General features: G+C 49.7%; 5 protein-coding genes across 5 annotated transcripts; 2 read left to right on the plus strand and 3 right to left on the minus strand.

Annotated features, from left to right (window-relative positions):
• Nucleotides 1-3,855: 3,855 nt before the first annotated feature.
• J7T55_011728 (uncharacterized protein) lies at nt 3,856-5,989 on the plus strand (the record flags this gene model as incomplete). The annotated part of the gene is made up of 6 exons (XM_053136542.1): nt 3,856-3,980; nt 4,042-4,175; nt 4,234-4,357; nt 4,429-4,632; nt 4,682-5,020; nt 5,131-5,989. 6 exons carry the CDS (start codon nt 3,856-3,858, stop codon nt 5,987-5,989), a joined length of 1,785 nt encoding a protein of 594 aa, XP_052999534.1.
• A 1,136-nt stretch (nt 5,990-7,125) lies between these two features.
• On the minus strand, nt 7,126-8,395 carry J7T55_011729 (uncharacterized protein; the record flags this gene model as incomplete). The annotated part of the gene is made up of 6 exons (XM_053136543.1): nt 7,126-7,171; nt 7,226-7,575; nt 7,875-7,948; nt 8,008-8,044; nt 8,101-8,120; nt 8,191-8,395. The coding sequence occupies 6 exons, from the start codon at nt 8,393-8,395 to the stop codon at nt 7,126-7,128; spliced, it is 732 nt and encodes a 243-aa protein (XP_052999535.1).
• Nucleotides 8,396-10,220: 1,825 nt separating this feature from the next.
• On the plus strand, nt 10,221-11,921 carry J7T55_011730 (fad binding domain-containing protein; the record flags this gene model as incomplete). Its single annotated transcript, XM_053136544.1, has 4 exons — nt 10,221-10,301; nt 10,382-10,646; nt 10,707-11,042; nt 11,101-11,921. 4 exons carry the CDS (start codon nt 10,221-10,223, stop codon nt 11,919-11,921), a joined length of 1,503 nt encoding a protein of 500 aa, XP_052999536.1.
• A 464-nt stretch (nt 11,922-12,385) lies between these two features.
• Nucleotides 12,386-13,072, minus strand: J7T55_011731 (uncharacterized protein; the record flags this gene model as incomplete). The annotated part of the gene is made up of 1 exon (XM_053136545.1): nt 12,386-13,072. The coding sequence occupies one exon, from the start codon at nt 13,070-13,072 to the stop codon at nt 12,386-12,388; it is 687 nt and encodes a 228-aa protein (XP_052999537.1).
• Nucleotides 13,073-13,490: 418 nt separating this feature from the next.
• Nucleotides 13,491-15,422, minus strand: J7T55_011732 (mfs multidrug; the record flags this gene model as incomplete). Its single annotated transcript, XM_053136546.1, has 4 exons — nt 13,491-14,014; nt 14,121-14,274; nt 14,327-15,022; nt 15,177-15,422. 4 exons carry the CDS (start codon nt 15,420-15,422, stop codon nt 13,491-13,493), a joined length of 1,620 nt encoding a protein of 539 aa, XP_052999538.1.
• Between the last annotated feature and the right edge of the window lie 580 nt (nt 15,423-16,002).

Genomic DNA, 16,002 nt, shown 5'->3' on the forward strand with positions numbered 1-16,002 from the left:
GTGATGACGCCGGAACTTTAGCCCTTGCATTCCAATAGTTCTACCTTGGCAAAAAAAGAACAAAATCTGTGCCAATCGTGTGGGGTAATCGCGTGCGTTTGGTCAAGAGCGTGCATGCCAGACTGACGCGGAAGTATTGCCACGATGCTCTCGGATGTTATATCAATGTGGCTCGAGGGGCAAGTAGCCTCGGCTATCTTTGCTTTTTGGAGTGCTCGCAGCTGATGATCGTGGCCTTGAGCTTGAGCCAAAGCAGCTGCCAGTTCGAGATCAGACAAATTCTGTGGATCGTGGGTAACTGGGGACTCGCTGCGGTGCAAGCCACTGTGAGCATGCAGGAAAGGGAATGTCGCTCGAAGCTGGGGGTCTGATGGGAATGGCGGATGAACCATTGTCACAAGTGGCTCGGGGTCGTCCAGACAGGTCTGATGAACAAGTAGACCTCCTTTCGGATCCGGTCAAGACGGATCCTTGCAGATGAGAACCAAACGAACACGAAATCGCGGAGCGGTTATCCTGGCGGTGAGCGACCATATCATGACACAGAGTGTCAAATAGGGCCATTTTGAAGATCCAAGGATGCAAGACAGTGTTGGAGGAGAGGAAGAGGGAGAAAGAGTATGAGATAGACCCGGGAGCAGGCGTTTGGATCAGAAGTCATCGTGGTCCGGCCGTTGTATCCGAACGGCTCGGTACGCTGGTGCGAAACCTGACAACTGACAGACGCAGTGGATGTGCAAGATCCTGCAAGTTGCCGTCAGTCTGTTCTTTGTCACCACCTAGGCTTAGTGTCAGCATCAATCCAACACACACTGTGGCAGCATGCCCTGTCTGACGCTCTGTGTAGGACCGTCGCCCTCTCCGGGCACTCTTGGAGCTCCCTTCGAGGGTGTGGGGAGAGAAAAGTCAGATTTCCTTCTCGGAGTGATAAGATGACGCTGTACCACGGCATCAGACCGAAGAACGTCACTGCAGTCACAGAAGCTGCGAGTGTCGGGGAAGAGCAGGAAACCGCTGACGGCATCTGGCCCGACATATGATCAAGCGCTGAGGTGCGACCCCGAGGAGATATCGGAACGACTATTGGTGATGCTGGTGATGTACTAGCCATTGAAGATGCTTGGCTTGGGCAGGACTGGTACTGTTAAACGCCCCCCTCGTTGGGCTATGTGGGCATTATACGAATGTTTAGCCTCGAGAGAATTATGACAGTACACAACAGGATTCTAGAAGTGTGACCAAATGTGGAAAGAACAAACACAGAAATAGGGCTGATGTTAGAAAAGTTGCGAGTTATGACGAGGAGGCACATATGTTAAGATTTAGATGGAGAAGCGCCTTGCCGAGCATCCATCCGCCGTCTCAACACTTTTCTCCCATTGGAGTCAAAAGAAATTTCATAAAATATGCTGACCTTGGAATGAGCTGAAGCTCTCATTGCCAATTGGGCTTACAGGAGCAGTTCTTTGTCGGCTGCATACACAGCCCGGCGAGCTAGAACGCCAAGCCAACACATCTTTCTGGCTCGAGCTGTTTGACGCTGAGAATCTCGTCGAAGTAGCCATTGCTAGCTACACTGAGAATGACGGTAACTTCTAGGCGCATATTCATGGTTCGGTTGGTGGCGAGCGTGCGCACCCTTCATCGCCCTCTTCTATCGAGGGCGGCTGCGGCCGTTGTCGACATGGTGCGCCATATAGCTCCCAGCCAGCCCTCTGCACCCACGGGTGTAGTACCAGCTCACGGCCCGACTTTCTGACTCACCCATGCCGAGTGCGCCCCAAGACCATCGACGGCCTGGACAAACACATAGGTTGCAGCCTACCAGTATCAGTCGCCACGGCTTCTCCAAAGGCTGTGCAATGTCTTGGTGGATTGATTGTGCATTGGACGTCGTTCCAAGACAGATGGCCCAGATGACACGACGCTGTCCAACCGAAACGGGATTTCACAGCACTGTCTCGCTCAAGAGACAATCGCTGACCACTCTTGGGATCGCTTGGACTTGCGAGTCCCAACAGGCGGCTGTGGCGACAAGGCACGGTGAGAGGCGGACGGCAGGACTTCTTACCCCCTCTCACTCGGCACTGAGTCGCACGGGTGAAAGCCGTGACGTTCTGTTACACAAACCAAGACACTCTCCTGGGATGCACTAGGGAACAGCCGAGCAGCCGAAGAGTTTCCATGGCGTTGAGGCCTTGTATTTGATTTCGGATCACTCTACCATTGAGCTGGCTCATATCCGAGGGATTGGTAGGAATCAGACGACGGCATCTGGGATCGCTCTTGCAGCAGCCAGCAGGTGTACTGCATATGAGGCGGAGCCACAGATCCTGTGGTTCAAGCCCATTTCACGCCCAGCCATGTCTTGCTCGTACCGCCAGAGGTGTCTGGCAGGCTGGAGGAAGGTTACACAGACGGAAGTTTGCATTGGTCACCCTTAGCGACACAAATCAGCAGGCCGGTTAGTCTGATCCACATGCCTGCCTGCATATCAATCAAGTATTTTTCGGTATTGCTTGGTGCCACCTCAACAAAGTAGGAAAACAGGATCGAGTCAGAAGTACGGCCTTAAGTCTGCTGTTCTCAGTCCGCTGGACAATTGGGCTTCCGGTATTCGCCTCGTCGGCTCAAAAGAGTGGGTATTGAGCGGCCTACGTATGTTTCTGCTTGAGCTTGTCTCGGGATGGACGGCCTCGAATCTTCATCTGGGGTGAAAACTCAGGAAATGCGGTCTGGTCCTGCCTCTTGGGTGGCACAACCAGCGACTCAGGCACCTTGATTATCTTGAATGACACATCTTTTTGTTCTAAGAAGAGCTTGGTATGAAATTAGCCGCTCAACGGTCTTTTGAAGAGACTCGAGCACCAGAATTGCAGAACATTGACTCGGACGCTGCCAGGCCACTGGCCCGCACCATCACACAACGCCCTGACTTTCATGTGTGGTCGATGAAATGATGGACAGGGGAACGGTGAGACGGTGAATGGTAGGCGGTTGGCTTGATTTTAGCAGACTCAGTCCCATGCGAACCCGTTGAGACATTGAGCATGGGTTCCTCAGAGACTCGACCGCTAAATTCAGGCACAGATTTTGTATCACGTTGCACAATATCCGTCAACACCTTAGTGCGGCCTTGTGGCGCTGTAACAGATTATATTACTCGAAGGTGCTGGGTTGAAGAGGGTTGGCAGTTTCCCGAATCTGGACCTGGCCTGGGCATCTGCAGCCTCTCCTCCGATCTCCCTCCTGTCTGTCCTTCCTGACCCATTCTAAAAGTAGTTGGACGAGATTGGGACCTCGCCTCGGGTCAAAGTCAGCTGAGAGGCCATGAAGCTTTACTAGCCGTTGTCTTCGGTTGCTTCTCGAATTTTAAGCGAACTTATTGTTGATTGCTTGACGTCCCGACTGTTTGGATACTGATGACTGAAGAGTTGTTGTGGCGCGGAGATAAAAGGCCTTGGCCCTTCACATCAGGTCTCGAAGCAAGTTCAAGCGAATGCCACCTCCCTTTAAGCACCCTGCCTTGGCTGTCTAGCTGTTTGTTCCCAAACGCCAACGATGTGGAAGAGGACACCAGCATCAAATGCTTCAATGGAAGGTCATGACGGCCAATCTGTGGTGAATAGAAAGTGGGTCCCTAGGCGGTCTTGCACGGTTCTCTCTTCCGCGAGGAATCAAAATACACAGACATTTTCTACACCAATACCCGGTTCATCATCTCCATGGCGGTCAAACATTGGCTTTGAAACGACTCAACCACGGCCTGTATTTTCTCCACACAACTCATACAAGCGTCCAACACAAGACTCAACATCTGAGAGATATCTGCCACCATCACACAGCGACTTGACCATGGGCTCAGTGAATCCAGCGGACCAAAATACAATGACTGCTGCACTCAGGAGTTCTCTGGATGATTTCCTCCCACCCCCGCCACCGCAGGCCAGTGGCGCACGTCTGGGTGCGATTATTATCTTGTGAGCATCGTCATATTTGTAGTTGTTTGCCTTTACAGGACACAAAACTAATCTGGGACAGCATGCTTGGAGGTCTTTTGTTTTCTGTGATAGACACAACGATCGTCTCAACGGCCCTGATTACAATCGCCACAGATCTTCAGAACTTTCAAGACATGTACTGGGTGGTGCTTGCGTACCTACTCTCGTACCTGGGTGAGCATCCTTTGATCTCATGCCCAAGGAAGAGGGGCAGAAACTAAGCACTTTATAGGATGCGCAATCGGATTCGCCAAACTCGCCGACCATTTTGGCCGTCTTCCAATATTCTTATTTTCTTGGCTCATTTTCTCCAGCTGTTCTCTCGGATGCGGTCTCGCTACGAGAATGTCACAACTGTAAGAGCTCTCCTTCGCCTGGGCTTCGAAAATCGACGAGGGATGCTTAGCTGACCAGGCGCTTTTCACAGCGTTGCCTTCCGGGCTCTACAGGGAATTGGTGGATCGGGTCTCTACAGCCTATCTCAGATTTCTCTTGCAGAGATCGCGCCTCACGGCAAGAACGCTTTGATTGGCATGCTCATCGGAATCACCCTCGCCACCTCCTTCGTCCTTGGCCCTCTTCTAGGGGGCGCCATCTCTGGAAGTAACTGGCGATGGATATTCTACATGAAGTAAGACGTCAAAACAGACTGCAATTTTCTAATTCTGACTTGCTTCTAGTATTCCTGCTGGATTTGTCTGCGTGGTTGGTCTCGCCATCCTCTGGCCTCAAGACTTTGGCAGACCCATCCATCCCTGGCGTGAATTCTGGAGGATCGACTTCATTGGCAATATTTTTATTCTTGCCGCCTGCATCCTCATGGTATACAGCCTACAGCAGGCGGGAACGATGATATTTGCGTGGACGAGCGTCGAATTCCTTGCCACTTTTGTAGTCTCTGTTGTCTGCTGGGCTTTATTCTGGGGTTGGCAGCTCATTCTCAAACATCTCCCAATTCAAGTCGAACCAGTCTTTCCGGTCCGCCTCGTTTCCAATCGAGTATACATGGCCGCCGTCGTGTAAGTGCATTTCCTTCATTCTAGCATCTGCCATTGTCTGCTACTCTCCTTGTTGTAATTAGTTTGATGCTCGCAAAACATGAAACGCGATGGCTGATCAATTTCCCCAGCGCTATGTTTCTTTCAGGCTACTGCTACCTAGCAGTCGTCATCACTCTCCCAGAGCGCTTCCAGATTGTAAACGGAGATTCAGCTTTGATGGCAGGCGTTCACCTGATCCCTATGCTTGGAGCCACATCCCTGGGGTCTATTATCGCTGGCGCCTTGTCGAGGAGGAAGAATAACACCTCACGAACCCTGGTAGCTGCATCATGTCTCCAGGTCATTGGTCTTGGGCTTCTGACCACTTTTAACGCTCCGTCATCACCCACTGCACCTCAGTTTGGCTACCAGGCAATTTTTGGTCTCGGCGTTGGTCTGACCTTTTCTTCTGCGACAATCCTCACTAAGGTACAAGCCTCCGGGAGAGATCACGCCGTCGCGCAAGGTGTGATGGCTCAAGTCAGGGTTCTTGGTGGCGCTGTGGGCCTCGTCATTTGCAACGTGATTTTCAACATTCATCTAGATTCTCTGGAAGGCAGGCTCTCAACCGTGCAAAAGGACGCCCTTCACCGCTCCCCAATGGCGCTGATACAAATGGGGGCAGCGGCAGGAAATGGAGTTAAACAAGACGTCGAGCAAGTTTTCTCTGCATCTTTTCAAAGTATGGTCTGGGTCATGTTCTGGGTTGCTGTTGCTGAGGTGGTTGCGAGTCTTTGCACTTGGGAGATGAACCCGACTTCTCTGGACGAGATCGATGAGGCGGCCATGGCTCGAGCCCACGGCAGCCATAAACAAGTCGGCAGTCGAGGAGGAAGTGATACGGAGTTGGAAGATTTACATTCTAGCTCTGGTACGATCTCGCTTTCGGAGTCTGGACGCAAGCGACCTTCCACACCGTCAGCACGTGGCTATCCTATCCGTTTTTAGCAAGTCACAAGGGGTGAACATTACATGCCTCTTCAGCACGGTTTGTAGATAGCAAATGCTGTAGGGTCTGTACGCTAGCATGTCACTGGTACCAATGAATGTCGTGTGGGCTTATTGAGCATGAAGAATTGTCTGCAAGATCTAGCAGCTGCCCTCATCGAGTAAGAGAATTTGGAATGAGTGGTATCGGTACCACTCACCTTGTCACATGGTCTTTTTCTTTCCTTTTACTTTCTAATATCTTTTTCGAATGTAGTCTGACATCATTAGGAAACTCTCAAGGGTAGCACTTGAGCACAGGTATTCTCGGCCCCGGAGGTTGGAATACATATCTGTCCAAAGCAAAGGACATGAGGCATTCGCGAAGCGCAAATTATGATCTGTCATTCTTCTAGTGAATTTTCAGAAACAATAAAATCGAGTCCTAGCGCGAGGTCGATTGCTGGCAGTCGAATTTCCGACAGGGGATCGGGCTGGTACATGTTCTCTGGCTCGAGAGGCGGTCTAGGGGCAGCACAGGGTGACATGGAATAAGTCGGCAATTTTCAATTGGTTTCTGCTATCGATGAGGCTTCCAGAGCAGTCTACTGCTCAGCGCGGCAGAGCTGAGACTTGTATTTCATGATACAGATCAATGTAAATTGACAAGGTACCATTTGGTCTCAACTTTTGTGCGCATTGATCAATCCGACATCATCCACGTCGCAATCATATCGCAGTGTGAAAGTCTTTGTCTCGAGTATGGCTCGATCACTTCGGTCGTCTCCATGAACACTACCAGTGCCTATGTCCACAGTTTCCTTCATGACTGAATGGCTCTCCGCCTTGGGAAGCCCAGTAAAACTATGCATCTCAACGCTTCCCTGGAACTGACGATATGTGCTTCTCTGATTGGTTCTGGAGCCTGTCCACTTTTTGAGGGTACTCGAGATCAGATTCGCAGGAATGAAATGCCGGAAGAATTTTTTCAGTGTGGGTATACAACCGCATACAATGAAAAGGTTCGCTTCGAGATGTCTATAACATTAAATCAATGGTTAGAAAGTCAACTATCCCTGGAGGATTGTCAATAAATAAGAGACTTACAAAGCATATCCGATGGATGCATAATCCCACGAAGGATCCGCAGATTGTAATTACTGGAAAACATAGGCAAGACGAAGACCAGAAACTAAAACGGTTCTGCGGTGCAGTGTCAGTAAGGTGTCAACTGGGCACATATCCTTATTTACTCACGCAGTTCCAAGACCGAAAATAAACACAGCAGTTATCTTCTTTTCGATCGTCATCTGAAGTCCCACAATCATCGGGATCGGAAGAAGGAATATTATCACATCCGTGACGATGTTGGAAACGCCGGTAGCAATATATAAAGGACCACGGTCCAGGCATTTTGACTCGTCGGGAAATGCACTCCAGCCCATCCATACTGGATTGCATGTGAAGACAAGGAGAGCAGTGATGATAACTGTATAGCATGACACCAGTCCAATGGCAATCCAGACCGGGACATGAAACTTTAGGAAAGGGGATAGCTGGAGGTAAAATGTTAACAGAGATAACTTCGTGAAGCCATTGCAGAGCATCTGCAGTATTTAGAGTTAGCAGTCAAGCCCCGAGGAAAGTTATCTGTCGCAAACAGGTCAAAACAAGCCACCGTACGTCCATTGGCTGTCTCGAAAATCGCAGTCTGGAGAAAGGTTCCAGGGCAAGCGGTGATAAGGACCCTGGATTGGGTAGATGTTTCTCACTGGAGAGTTCACACTGTATTCATAGACTGCTTACATATATCGTCGAGGTAAGATAATTAGTCTGGGATTAAGTCTTAGTAACATGCAACTGGTAGGTCAGGATACATTTGACAGCCCAGGGTCTCGAGTCCTACCAGAGTGAAAATTTGAAACTTCTCAACGGACATCTCCCATCCGTGAACACCGTATACTTTCACCACAAAAGAGTCTGTATAGCGTTAGTTCAAGTCTAGACGCTGTTCATTTGTATATGTATTACTCACTGACATTGAGTATTTGCGTCACCATCGATGAAAGCTGCCATCTACTGTAAGCATCAAAGAACAGATGTGCATGCCATATTTGACGTCTGAAACCTACCCAAGCCAGGAACATGAAACCTGGATTAAAGAATGTTCAGTTCACTTTTGCCCTATCCAAATCAACACAGTGGTATTGTATTAAGCTCACCGCCGTCTACAGTTAGCCCACCCAAGAGGTAGATCTTGGTGTAATATCGCTGGATCAAAGCAAGGGTAGCTAATGGGGCCTCGATACCGAAACTCAGATAGCTCTGCAGCGCCTTACTCTGCTGTGGGTCATTGAAGTTGACAACGTAATCTTCCGGGGCAGACAGCATCGTTTTGACTCCATTCGTAATGGGCAAAGTGTCCATGATTGCTTCCAGGACGTGATACTCGTGGGATGCACATGGGAATTCGGATCATGGCATAACCCAGACGGCATATCAAACAAAAAGAAGAGAAGGTAGGCTCCACACAACAGCTCTTGACAGTGCTTGATGAATATGAAATCGCCCAGGCCAGCATTATATAGAATTTCCATAGCTTCCTAGAGAGGCATGTAATCAACCCCCAGCATATGGGGCCTTGGAATGATGGTAAATGCTCCACATCCCCCGAAGCTTATTGTAGAATATCCATCCACAAATCTCAGCAAGCGGAAATAAGCCGCAATGCCAACACCGGTCAGTGATCTTATGTTTTATTTGGAGCAAGGGGGCAACCCTTGATGGAACATGTTGCAGCTGGTAGTAGTAGTATCTTCACTCCATCAAGACTTCAAGCACCAAAAATGATCAGGATCTGGGATCTGGGTATAGTGCACCTAGCAGATATGTAGATCATTTCCCTTGCCACGGGTCTGTCACAACTCAAGTAGAATTCCTTCTCGTATCTCGAAGAACAGAATTATATGTATGCACCTTTGCAAGACCCTGACATGTATTCAAACAAAACACTGGCCAGAATGTATCGATGTCCCTGGCCATTGTCATTGGTGCGGCCGAACTTCAGGTCGCCCTTACGACGTCGCCGCTGAACATCTTCAATGTTGACTCAGAGTGAGAAAAAAATTCAAAGCGAGAAACTGTTCGTGTGGCTGGTCGCAGCCAGGACTAACAGACTCCTTCGGGAAGGATTCCCGCATAGATCCTGAGCTTTCAGACTTAGTGGGAATTAACGACATATCACATAGTTTGCTTGCACGTAACCAACAGCTGCACCAAGCCCGGGCCAACAGGGCCAGCCTATATGGGTCCGAACATGCAGGAAGAGATTGCAGCCGGACCATGAACTAAGGAAGGAAAGAGATCCCGCACTGATCCAGAAGTGCCGGCGGAATACACCGCCAAAGCTTGGGAAGACTCCACCACCGACCAACCAATGCATATTACATACCATTCTACAGCAGAGCTCATGCCAATTCGACTTGTGTGACACAGTGCGCCAAGATCTATGACGGTAATCAATCCTTAGATATTTTGGTCTAAGGCATGTACATGTGCCGGATCTCTGATTGTATATGGCAAGTTGTAGACTGGAGAGGTTTGATGCGGAAAGCGCTTTGAAATTGCTTGAGAACCTAGATCTAGATATTAAAAGTAGATGAAGGAAATACACTGTAGTAGCTGACTCTAATCTGCAGTACCGGCACGTGTGGAAATAATTACAACATCGTGGGCAATGTGGACTATTGACGTAAAGCTGCTGTGCAATCATCGTGCGAAACCTTGCTTATGTTTTGCGAGTCTTAATGTGTGACATGATGGAGCGAAGACTTTCTTTGACCGAGATCCTTGAGGATTGTGGGAACTTGATCGGGGCGAGCCGTGGCGATGGAAAGGATGGAGTGCATTGCGGGCCATCCGGTTGGGCGTCATAGAATGCCGCGGTCGTGATCCACAATGACTTCAAATCCAGTCTAAAAGCTTAAGGCTTGGGTTCCAGTGGCAACCATTTCATCCAACGAGCCCCGTACCGGCTTGCTGCCGAGCTTCTGTCCTCTGTACCCTGTGATTTGCCCCTGCATCTGGGAGATTAGCCTCACCTCGAAGCGAGGGATTTCCCCAGGGAACGATGATAACTACACAATTGTGTCTTAAACAAAGCCTTCAATGACTCTGGCCCCAGCATTGGATGCCGGCTGGTGTGAGAATCCTAGTAAGCTGTTCCGTCCTGCCATTTCCTGCGCTGCTGGGTATGGGCAAATTATCTCAGCTTGCCGCAGTCTTCTGGCTGTTGGCCGGGGCTTCTGCGTCCATGTCCAATGGGGTCAATTGTGTACGTATCCACCTGCTCACCAAGCCACATTTTTTTATTATTATTCGAAATCCACAAGCCATAGTCTAATGCTAGAACAGTGTGCAGCTCTATCGCGTCTTGATGGACTTGGGGGAAAGATTGCCTATCCCAATACCACACTTTACGAAGAGCGCCTTGAATCATACTATTCAGCAAATGCAGCGTTGACACCAAGTTGCATGTTACTGCCCGAGTCCACGCAGGATGTATCGCAATTTATGCACATGGTTTCCAGTCACCACTGTCCTTTTGGCATCCGAAGCGGCGGACACTCTGCATACAAAGGCGCGAACAGCGTGGACGATGGGATTACTCTCGATTTCAGTAAGTCACGGCTCGGCTCTATGAAGTGTGCCGTACATTTTGATGCTGACATTGAGACAGGCTACATGAACGAGACCACCTACGATATTAAAACGACCATTGCGTCTGTTCAGCCAGGAGCCAGATGGGGCGCTGTTTACAATGCTCTCGATCCCTTCGGCGTGACAGCTGTAGGTGGGAGAGCTGATGTCGTCGGAGTCGGCGGTTTTATCACCGGGGGTGGTTATTCATTCTACGCCGGAACAATGGGTTGGGCATGCGATACTGTTCATAATTTTGAGATTGTGCTCGCCAATGGTTCCGTGATTGACGTGAATCATGATGAACACCAGGATCTCTTCCAAGCAATGAAAGGGAGCTCAGGCAACCTTGGCCTTGTTACAAGGGTTGACCTAAGTGAGTCCATTGGGGGCCGAACAGGTGGTCTTGCATGATGACGACGCTGACTTTCCAGATACAATCAACTCAACCCAAATTTGGGGCGGCTATCTAACGTACGACTGGGCCGATCGTGCTGCTGTTTTCGATGCGTATTATTACTTCGCCGAGGACTTCGGCAAAGATCCTGCAAGCGAAGCCATTATTGTTATGGTCTATGCAGCAGACAATCTTTCCTTGTGGTCAATTTTAAGCAATACGCAAGCCGTGATCGCACCGCCTGCTTTCAACAACTATACCGCCATCTCAAATCTTTCAGACACCACCACCGTCGGTTCTATCGCTGAGCTAGTACCCGAATTTACAGGAGCGACCCCTCTTGGTGTATACTCGAACTGGTTCAGCGGCTCGATATCCAATGCCGTCGTCACAGAGTTCTTGGAGTTCTACTACCAAACTCTAACTGAATATATCGACAAGATGGAAGCAGTTATAACTCACAACTCGTCGCTGAGTGTAGTCGGCAATATGCAGCCAATCCCTCAAACATGGGTGGATATCAGCAAAGAGATGGGCGGAAACGTCCTGGGACTAGATGAATTGGTCCTGGACGGACCGCTGGCAGCCTGGCTCTTCTCGGTCACCGTGACAGAGAAGGATGACCAGCCAGCGGTCTTGGAGCTTGCCGAGGAGTTTGTGAGTACCTTAGAGGCATATTCTGACTCCCTTGGTGCGAATAAGAATTGGCATTACTTGAACTATGCCTACAAAACTCAGGACCCTATTGCTGGGTATGGGGATGAGGCCGTCGCCAAGATCAAGGCTGCCTCGGCGGCATACGATCCTCACGGCGTGTTCCAGGAACTAAGGCATTCAGGCTTCAAGATACCTGTGTAGATGGTCGGACGAAGACATTATACGTTGAAATTAATCAGCGACATCAGAAATTAGTCGGCTAAAAAAGCGTGTGGACTGTCGATTCTCTATTATGTACACCACAATGACCATTCTCCATATCCACGTGTAGCTATCTGCCAAAGCCAATTTATGGGTCTACCCAATTCTCAAATTTTCTTCAAGAAAGTTACATAGTAGTTCAATGTAGCAGCGTGTTGGCTTATCAACCCAGGATCGAGAACGCCTATGAAACGAAGAGTCCTAGCACAGTGCCGACAAGAAAAGTTATGATTTTTGGCCATTGTGTTCAGTGCGCAGTGTTCCTCTTCAACAGACCGGTAAATATAGACATGATCCGTCCTTGAAGCCACGGTTTGAAGCACATCATTGGATAGATAATTGTGACCTGTAGTCAACCTATTCTTGTAATTACATTTCCAAACAATCTCGTCCGATTAACAACCCTACCTGTCATCCCTAACCCAGCAACCAGCAAAGCCCATCGAAGTTTTCGTAGGATGTGTCCAATTTCTGTCAGTGACATCGATCAAGAATTGTGAGCAGTGATCTGTGTGCCCAGGGCTTGCAATCACGGTGTCGAAAGCCTTCCGCTCCTCATATAGCGCCCAAAATTGCTTCCTCCACATCATCGCGCAGTGGTTGACATGGTCGCGGAGAGACGTCCAGTAGTGGTCGCTCTCGGACATCTCCTCCACGGAAAGCCGCTGCGTCATGGCCTCGTCGGCGTATCCGCCCCAGCTGTCGTCTTCCTTGTACTCCTCGAGCCATTCCTTGTCGAAGCACGGCTCTGGCACCCAATTGTTCAACAGGAGGTCGTATTTGCAGCCAAGAGCTTTGGCCTCGGACACCGAGTTCCCGCATGTGAGTTTGTGGGCTTTGGTCGTGATGTTGTATCTGCCGGTGGAGTCGGAGCTTTGCTGTTGTGGCTCGGGGATGGTGTTGCTGGCTCTTGGGAGGTCGACGAAGAAGAGAATCACCACGGACCAGAGCAGCGAGGTTATGATCGCGACGAAGAGGTACGGCAGGATGTTGCCCCGGCGAGTCTGTACGCGGACATATCGGCGTGCCTCTTCCTTTTCGGGGTCATCTGTGTACTCAAGGAAAGGCTGTCGTACACTTTCTGACGCCATTTTGGAATGATGATCGATTCTTGTGATTTGAGCAGTTCACTGTGTAATGCTTCGATCAACTTGAAAGGGACGGAAACTCGCCCACAACTTCCAGATCATTTTGTCGAAAGTCCTGGCCCCTCGGTCGCGGCTGTGTTCTGGTCTTGGCTGAGGCACCGTCTGGTGTTTCAAAACACGTTCGAGCAACCTCCGACTTCGTCTGAACACCACTGCCACCTCGAGGAGAGTGCCAAGCAATTTTACGTGAAGCTAGGTGAATTGTGGCGCGATTTGGTCTCGTGGGCCCTGAAACACTTTTTCAAGCTTCGTTCACTAATGGCACTTAATACCTTGAGCTGCAGCAACTGTAGCTCGAGCCTGGACCCTATGACAACGCCACCCCTCATCTCAGCTGCGGCGAACTATTCTGCCGCGCTACTTAGTCCATCTGCACAACTGTATCGACCTCTTGCACAGTATATTTGGAACGGCGACGCAGCCAGGCACCGTAGATCCGCACAGCGATGCAGATAGCGCAGAACAGCGCGCTGATGCCGGCAAGAATACCGCACATTTTCTGCGGTCCCATCTTCTTGACCCAAGGCCCACCCGCTGGTGTGAGAGCACCAGCCAAGAAGTCCCTCGCGAAACCGTTTCCACCGGTCGCAGATGCAGCATAGAAGCCGTATGCTGCGACCATATAGTCGATCGTGGAGGCGTAAATGGTATAGTTAGCGATGCCAATAAACAGGACCCCGAAAGCTGTGCCGACCCACGCAAGATGCCCATAAGACGGATTTGCTGTCGCCGCGAAGATGAGAAGGCCAAGCGGGAGGCACCCAGCGGTAAAGACAAGCACACTCATGCGGCCTTCGTACTGAGCGTCCTGGCAGTTCTGGTTGGCGGCGCGCTTCATTCTCCCTAGCCGATTGAAATAAAGCTGAATGAAATAGCCGATCGTATCTAATGTGAGTTCAAGAGTTAGTCTGGAGAGTCGATTGAAACACTTGAGCTTCTCAAAGGTCTATCGGGCACGGTTGAACCAGCCTATCTTATTAGAGCCACTTACAGCCCAGAGCCAGGGGAATGAACATGAGGCCTGTACATGCTTTGTCAAAACCGAATTTCTCGCCATAGATATGTCCGAAGACCTCGATGAACAGGAAGACAATTGCATCGCCACAAGCCGACAGTGCAGAGAGACAGTAGACAATTGGCTCGGTCTGGAAGGAGCGTTAGAATTGCTCACTGCTATAATGGCGCTGCGTTACTTACGAAAAGGAATTTGAAAGGCCGGCACACTGTTTGACCAAACTCCTGGAACACAAAGCGGTCACGGATAGAGATTCCCTCAGTTGGCCCGTACAGGTGCAAGTCTGAAGACTCATTGCCCTCTCTTTCGGCGCTTTCACGACGCTTCTTCGCGTATTTGTTGAGAGCTGTCTTGTAAGTCGTTTCTGGCACAATGAAAAGGTGCAAAAGCTGGACAAGCGCGCCAAACAAGGCGATCAGCCAGAAACACCACTTCCAACCGACAGTACCGATGTGCTGTTCCATAAAGCCACCGGCGATCGGCGGCAAAGCCGAGCCCAACATGCTGCCCCACGCGACGAAGGCCACAGCATGCTGTTGTTGATGTGGTTTATACATATCTGCAGCGACTCCAAGCGTCAAGGACCCTCCGGCTGTGGCAAGACCCGTGAGGAAGCGTAAGGCCATGACGGTGGTAAAGTTATGTGAGAATGGTACCACGGCAGTGAATAGAATGACGAGAGCCATCGATGCCTGCATCAGCCATTTGCGGCCCAGCTCCTCTGACCAGGGTGCCCAGAGCTCGCAGCCGAAGGCGTAAGACATTAGGAATATCATGTTTCCGTACGTCGTGGTCTGGATAGAAACGTCGAAGAAATTGGCCATGCTAACCTGAGCGTTGGCGTAAAGCGAACCGTTCATATTCATGGCTATTTGAGCCTAGAAATCTGTTAGTAGGTCGTTGCTGTTTAGGTGAACAGAAAATTGATTGTCAGAGAAATTGCCAGATTGTTGTGCTTTCTGGAGGAGGAAAATGGAAAAAGTCGTTTTTGAGACATGTTTTACTTCAAGAGTGCCTAAATGAAGAACTAACCATCCAGAGGACAGTGAGAATGCCCCATTTCAACCTTGTTGTGTAGGCGTACGCCGTGTATCCTTCCGCCTCCTCCTTGGTGACAATGCGGCGTCCTGTGCCGTTCTGTACGCCATGTCGTGAGACCTCATCTGATATTGGCTTAATCGTGACATTTGGATGAACAGGTCCCAAGTCAATCTGCTCAAATTCCTTCTCGTATTCCTGGGTAGCCGTCGGTGACGGTTGAGGTGACTTTGTTGACATCGTGAAATTACCGGACTAAGAACTCTGGATGAGATAATTACAAATCCGTAAAGTGATATAGTTTGTGCTGCAGTTGAATTTATGTAGTCCTGGAAGCGTTCAAACACTGATGACTCAATTTTGTTGAGCTTTGCAAAATTTATGATCAGGCTATATGAAAATGACTGCGAAGTCTGGTGAGAAGTATGGAAGGAAATAAAAAAAGGCAACACTTCTTGTAGATCGGCATGGCCTTATCAAATGGTCAAATCCATGCAATAGCTCACCTTGATGGTTGGTTAGGGGTCTGATCCGCTCGCAGTCAATAGAGCCGGGAGTGAGTCCATGGACGCCAGCAGCACACTAAAGGCTCGAAAAGCCTTGATGTTACAAGTGATATAGTTACAGAGAGCGGATGCAGCGGCTGTAGTTGCGCTTTAGTCATAACTTAGACTTGGAGCTTATCTCCTAGAATAGTGAGCTATACATAATGAATCACTCAGCTGGTCGGATCCTAGTACGAACACTACTCAGCTAAGTCTGGAGCCTTTTCTTCAGTGTGGGCACACCTTCAGCATGGGCACACAACATTTTTGCGGGG

The sequence above is a fragment of the Diaporthe amygdali genome (assembly GCF_026229845.1).
Source record: "Diaporthe amygdali strain CAA958 chromosome Unknown NODE_2_length_3802984_cov_64_841326, whole genome shotgun sequence".
NCBI classification, from domain to species: domain Eukaryota; kingdom Fungi; phylum Ascomycota; class Sordariomycetes; order Diaporthales; family Diaporthaceae; genus Diaporthe; species Diaporthe amygdali.